This window comes from Mus caroli, chromosome 17 (assembly GCF_900094665.2).
Source record: "Mus caroli chromosome 17, CAROLI_EIJ_v1.1, whole genome shotgun sequence".
NCBI lineage: Eukaryota > Metazoa > Chordata > Mammalia > Rodentia > Muridae > Mus > Mus caroli.
Genome location: NC_034586.1, coordinates 34,473,457 through 34,480,472, shown reverse-complemented (window position 1 = coordinate 34,480,472; position 7,016 = coordinate 34,473,457). Strand labels below are relative to the sequence as shown.

The 7,016-nt window shown below is 37.1% G+C and overlaps 1 protein-coding gene across 1 annotated transcript in view; it reads right to left on the bottom strand.

Annotated features, from left to right (window-relative positions):
- Positions 1 to 1,250: 1,250 nt before the first annotated feature.
- LOC110284382 (olfactory receptor 5V1-like) overlaps positions 1,251 to 7,016 on the bottom strand; it is a 6,979-nt gene continuing 1,213 nt past the window's right edge. The window contains exon 2 of the mRNA XM_021150123.1: positions 1,251 to 2,325. Coding sequence (XP_021005782.1) covers positions 1,318 to 2,271 — 954 coding nt within the window. The 5' untranslated portion in view covers positions 2,272 to 2,325 and the 3' untranslated portion in view covers positions 1,251 to 1,317. The remainder of the gene's footprint in view (positions 2,326 to 7,016) is intronic.

Genomic DNA, 7,016 nt, shown 5'->3' with positions numbered 1-7,016 from the left:
TCCCAGGAAGAGGACAACTCCATTTCCGAAACCTATTTATCTCCTTCTTTTGGGAATTCTGCCAGAGAAGGGAGAGGAGGCACAGTGGTTGCTACTGATAGTTATTCCCCAGAGCCCTGCTTTTGTAATTTCCCCAATTCCTCCTCAACTTGTCTAATTCTACCATTTATATATTTAACATTCCTACTTCTGGGATAAGGGCAATATAAATATACTTGAGCTAAGAATTTTTCTAATATCTGGGTTTTTTTTGTGGTGTGGTTGTTTTTTTCTTTTTTCCTCATTTATTTTATTTTATTTTATTTTATTTTATTTTATCTTATTTTAAATCTTATACTTCTCACCTGAAACAGCTCTTGGCTGTGAACAAATTCATGTTTATAATTTCCCTGGCCCATTATGCTGCCACATCTAGGTGAAGTTGATGTCTAGCCAACACCTCTTCAGCCTAGCCTGTATCCCTCTGAATGCACCTTTTTACAGCAACAGTTTCAAAATATAAAATTTATGGCTAGCACTAGCACTAATTCTGTATGTTGCTTACCATGCTTCTTGGATACTTTTACTTTTCTTCTGTTTTCTGTGGAGCTCCACCCAAGACAGCACTTCTCAGTAGTGTGCCACTCCACCCCCAGTTTCAAGTACCCTCGTTCGGTGCTACCACCTGTAGCTGCCCAGCAGCCACAGGCAAACTAAGTTTAACTGAAAGGGGGCTAGAAATAAGGTAAGTGTGTGAGAGGAGCAAGAAGCCAAGACAAAGTTCTGATCAAGGCTCAAAGTTTAATAATAAGCTTTGCATATATAAAGGAAAAACTCACAAAACCCATCTCCTTCTTCAGATGAAGTATGTTGTAACAGCAAGGTCAGCACAAGCAGCTAAAACATCAAAGTTCTCATGGGAACCCGCAATGGCAACCAAGACAGATGTCTCAGCCCAGGTTGATAAAACATGTCATGGCAAATGTTCAAGGTCTGCTTAGCCTGCTCAAGGCAGGGGAAACTGTTCAGCCTTTTCAAGGCTGGAAAAGGCAGACTCAAAGCTGAGAAGGCTACAACAAGCAAATACAGCATGAGCGATGAACCAACTTTAGATGAGGATTCCAAAATGGAGAAGATGAATAAAAAGGACAGAACTATAATAAGTAACTCCATTAGAGACTAACATATCAGATATGTACAATTAGGGTTCAGTGTGCCAACCCTTCATTCTGTTGCCAAATATAACAAACAGATTTTAAGTCAAATATAATCAGCAACAACTGAGTGTTAGAAAAGATAACTTTCTAATGTAAGATTGTTGATCACACATAAAAGAGGTTATATATCAGAAGAGAAAACTGGTGGCTGCCACTTTCTCCCTATGGCCTTCACAGCCTCTTTGATGTCCTTGTTCCTTAGCGTATAAATTACAGGATTCAGCATGGGTGTGACAACACTATACAGCACTGAGATCAATCTATCTTTCTCTAGAGAGTAAGATGAGATGGGCCTCACATACGTGAAGATAGCACTGCCATAATAGAGAATAACAATGAGCAGGTGGGAGGCACAGGTGGAAAAGGCTTTGTGCCTCCCCTCAGAGGAACGGATCCTCAGGATGGTGGAGATGATGTAAAGGTAGGAAAGGATGATGCACAAGAAAGGAGTCCAGCCTATGAGAATCCCAATGGACAGCAAAGCCAGTTCATTGAGGGCAGTATCACCACAAGACAAGATGAGCAAGGGAGGTATGTCACAGAAGAAATAATTGATCTGATTGTTACCACAAAAGGGCAGGTGGAAGGTCAGAACTGTGTGCAACACTGAGTTGAGAAACCCACCCGTCCAGCATGAGGCTGCCAACCAGCTGCACAGGGCCTTGTTCATAATAAATGAGTACCTTAAGGGCTTGCAGATAGCAATATATCGGTCATATGCCATTGCTGCCAGGAGGAGACACTCCGAGCCAACAAAGAAAATGAATGCGAAGAGCTGGGTCACACAGCCTCCATAGGAAATGATTTTCTTCTCTGACAGGAGATGCACCATCATCTGGGGGACATTAGTAGTAGTGTAGCAGATGTCAATAAGGGCAAGATTTCCTAGGAAATAATACATGGGTGTGTGTAGGTGGGAATCAGCTATGGTCACCACAATGATAAAAACATTGCCTCCTAAAGTGCATATGTAGGTCAGAAAGAAGATGGTGAAGAGTAAATACTGCAATTCATTCAGGTGGTCGAACCCCAAGATGATGAATTCAGATGGAGTTGTTTGATTCTTTCCTTCCATGATGTCAGCTGGTTTCCCTTTGTGGATTTGACAAACAGGTGCATTGATAATAGTCTGCAAAACAAGAAAGCAAGTGCTAGTACCAATAATGTCACCACCAACTACATTGGATACTGAACCACAAATGAAGCACTTCTTTGCAAAACACAACCCATCCCTGTCTCTCAAGATATACGTGCATACTGTCATTGTTGCTCCCAGGAATCAAGTCCCTGTGGATCTACAATACTACCATTTTAAACTGAGAAAGATCACAGTGGGATTCTATCTTCTAAGGCCTCTCTTTTGATAATGGTTAGGTCATGCTCTTCTGCATTTTCTTGGTGAGATGTAGACATGATGTATTGTAGATAGAATAGTTGACCATAATTGATAGAATGCCTGGGCTTCAGATACTACTGTACAGTGATCTCTGTTCCCCCTTTCCATCTTTGGAGATGAACATTCAACACATACCTCTTCCTTTTTCTTGTTAAAATTAATTTGCTTTCAGAAAGATTCAAGTCCATATATCACATAGATATTTGAGCATCCATATTTGTTTTTGTACTTGTTACAATAAGTATAAATGAAACCCGCCTATATATATATGTGCATGCCACAAAAATACATGTTAATAAACAAACAAGTAATTAAATAAATAAATAGTAAAACATATAGATTATTTTCCCATTGTTATCCATATTTCTGATCTATGGAACATCATTGTTTGCTATTAGAAGTTATTTAAAAATTTAGCAAACTTTTCATGTTTCCCATCTTTATTAATGAATAAAATTGTTTCATTTACTTAGGACTCGTAAATTTCAATACTGAGCATATTACATTAGACTCCATGAGTTTGGGATCTTTTCATGTGTACTTTTATAAATTTTTCAAGGATTGATGCCTGTTTTAGTTAGGTTTTTATTGCTGTCATAAACACCATAACCAAAACCAACTTGGTGAGGAAAGAGCTTATTTTAGATTATAGTCCATCACTGAGAGCAATCCAGAACTCTAGGCATGAACCTGGAGATAGGAAATGAGGTAGAAATCATGAAGAATTGTTTCTTACTGGCTTCCTCCAGAGGACTTGTTCAGCTTGCTTTCTTTTACAACACAGAACCTGCCCAGAGGTGACACCACCTATAGTGAGCTGGGCCTTACAACAACAGTAACTAGTAACTGATTGAAAAAATGTTTTATGAAATTTCTCACAATCTGGTGTGATTATTTTCCAAATTAAGATTTCCTCTTCACCTTTTTCCCAAATGATTCTAACCTGTGTCAAGACAGCAGTATTGGGCAGTTTTTAAGCAAGACAATACCAATAAGGGACATTCAGGACCCATTGACTGATTCAAGATTCCCTTTCTGATGAACCATTGAAAGTACTATTAGGGATTTTTCTGATCATTTTGAAGAACATTCAACATAGTATCTCAGCTACTTTTGTTTGTTTGTTGTTTGTTTTTGTTACTGTTTGTTTTGTTTTTGAGACAAGGTCTCATCCTGTATTCCTGGCTGGCCCCAAGACTCACTCTAGAGACCAGGCTGGCTTTGCATTCACAGAGACTTGCCAGCCTATGGCTCCCAAGCTTTGGAATTAGAGGCATGAGCTACCACACTAGGCTATTCATTACACGAATCAAGTGGGATGCATGGCATTATCTCTCCCATATTCTAGAATGAGTCACGGTCTCAGCAAGATAAATCTGTCAGAAGTAACATGGCAGATAAAAGGGCAACTTCTATCACAAGAGAACGTACATATATTTGGTGGCTGAAGTTGTAATTTATTTTACCTACTGACAGCAGAATGCTGTTTTAAAATATTTTTCTTGTTTTTAAGGCAATGAAAGTTCATGCAGTTGGATATTTTAACTATACCATCATAAACTTTTGTAGTTTGTTTCTGTAACTATTAATGTACTTTGCTCACCCTCACAGGATCAATAATTAAACCTAATTGTTACCAAACATTTAATATTCTACTTGAACATATATTTAAAAAAATAAATGCTGGTATGTTTTTGCATTTCTTACCCAAGCTGAACATTATTTAAAAATTTATGTCTGTGTTACTAAAAGATATTCTTCCAGAGCCTAGGCTAAGTCAATTAGTTAAAATATTTTAATTACTACATAACAGTTTAATTACAAAATTACACCATATATGTGTGTGCTATTTATTACACAAATAAAAAAGTTGAGTTAAATAAAATATTTTCCTTTTTAATGTAATTTAAATGAAAAATATTCTGTATTTATTCAAATTATGTATTTCATTGATTTCCCTGAATTATACACTGTTTTATACATTTTAATTACAAGTTTGCAAAGCAATTTGTCTGTATTTTTAACATATCCCTTCACTTCTCATGAACTACTGTGAAGATTTTCAGTGGTGGGAAAGGAAAATTGGAAAAAGATTTTCATTTTTATAATGTAATATCTCTCATCACCAGAATAAATGAATTTTGTAGAACAGCATCCATTCAACTAAGAAGAAACTCCGAATTCTATTCTCAGATCCACATTGTATCCACTTCTTATATCTGCCTCGGTTTTTAAGTTCGTTTTTTTTTTTTAAATTTGGGTTTCTGTGAAAAGAATTAAGACAAATCTGCAGTCTCCTGTTTTTTGTTCATTTTATTTAACAAGCATATTTTCATAACTCTCTGCCTGCTACATATGGGCATGTTAACTACAAATGACAAGAGAGAATTTAACTATGACCCAGAAGGATATACTGAAGGTTATCTTGCAAAAAATAATTTCATAAAGTCTAATAATCATCATGACTGCTGTAAAGAAAAACAATAAAGATGGCCTAGTTTGGATACCAGCTAAGAAAAACTTCACAGAAAAAAAAATTTATTTGAGCCTCATGAGTTGAGTAGATCAGGAAAGCTAAAAGTAGAAATCTCTTCACATAAAAAGAAGGACACATGAAAAGAAGCCAGGTGTAGGGGAAGCATGAGACCTTAATGTAGGCAAAGATGCTGCACTTCAGGGAGCAAAGGCAAGAGACTGCTTGGGGGGAAGATGAAATCATTAAGATATAAGAACAATAGGAAAAAATACAAGGTCATGAGATGTCTGTGTTCTGGGATAGACAAGTGTTCCCAAAATAAAACATTAAATATTTGTCAAAATAAGGCAAGGGTGCAGACAATGAAATCAGGGTGTGGGTGGGGAGAAGAAGCAGATGAAATGAACCCATTGGATTTGCTCTTTCAGTCATTCAGAAAGGGGTCATGGAACTTCACACTAGAGAACTGGTTGGAAAGACACAGAGGAGCTGGGTGACATTAGGGAATGCCATCTCTAAAATTCAAAATGAGCAAGGAATACAAGTTTAGATGATAACAGACATATGTTATATTCTTTTTATATGAGCCATGGGAAAATTCTCAGGGCATCTCCTTCATGTTAGAAAAGTTACAGGGGTTAAATAATTTCCTTGAAATGATACTGATTAAAAAATGGCAATATTGAGAGCCACATTTCAGTCCATTTGAAGCCATAATCTGTGTCCTGTACTCCTAGTTTAACAAATGGTCTGTGGAGTTTATCACTGAAACAAAGACAGCAGTAAACAGAATATAGCTAGGGTGGATCATGGTTCAGTTGAGGCCATATGCAACTGGAGGCATCTTTTAGATACCCAAGTAAATATTAAGAGAATCAGTAATTGAACATTAGAAGAAATGTATGTACTATAGAGAAAAATTGTGATATATTAACATGCATGTGAATGGAAGCAGATGAAAGAAAGGAAGGAAAATGGAGATGAACATTTTAAGGCCTCAGTTAATTTACCACACTGGTTAACTAAACAAAAAAGACTGATAAGGAAAAAGAATAGAATAAAGAAACCTAGGGAGGCTCTAAATCAGAGTTGAAGTATAAAATCTCGTGCAAGGACGTTGTTAGTAAGTCTAAGAAAAACCCTAGTTACCCACTCAGATGTTTTTCATGAGAAACTTCCTGTGGATGACTGTTTCTTCATGAAAAGGCCTTATGATATCAGCAATCTAGAGCCTAGTGACAGAGGGAGCTACAGGGTGACAGTTCTACTCCTGTGTCAGTGTCTGTTTCACACTCAGAGAGCAAACTAAGGCCCTGAGGCTCATAGGTTTTGACACCTTGTCTCACACCAAGAATACTGTGCTCTGAGAACTTCTCTCCTTTGTTCTAGTCCATCAGCAAGCTCTCACATGGTAAAGCAGATACATAAAATAACTGAAACCATGAATATTTCTCCACTAGGGTTACAGCCTTGACAGTTTTCCCAAGACAGGCTTCATAAGTCTAGTATTTATAGACACACAACCTGTATGTGTCTTCCTAACCCTATTTCTGTCTGTCAATCTGTATTTGTTCAAACCTTAATTTACATGACACCTTTAGATTCAATTACAAAATGATGTTTCTCCCATCTTGAGGACTCTGGGGCCTTTGGTTCAAGATCAGCTATGAAACCTAAGTATAATCTGTTTATTGTTCTGACTTTCATTGCCTATTCTGGTGATAACTCTTTTCAGAGTACATACCCCTTCTTATGCAGTTTCTAGTAAAGTAATGAACATTTGTGTTAAAACATTCAGCAATAACAACCCTTTTGGAGTGACAGACACTAGTAAAATTTCCAAGAAAGAGAGAAAGAAAGAAGGAAAGAAGGAAAGAAGGAAAGAAAGAAAGAAAGAAAGAAAGAAAGAAAGAAAGAAAGAAAGAAGGGAGGGAGGGAGGGAGGGAGG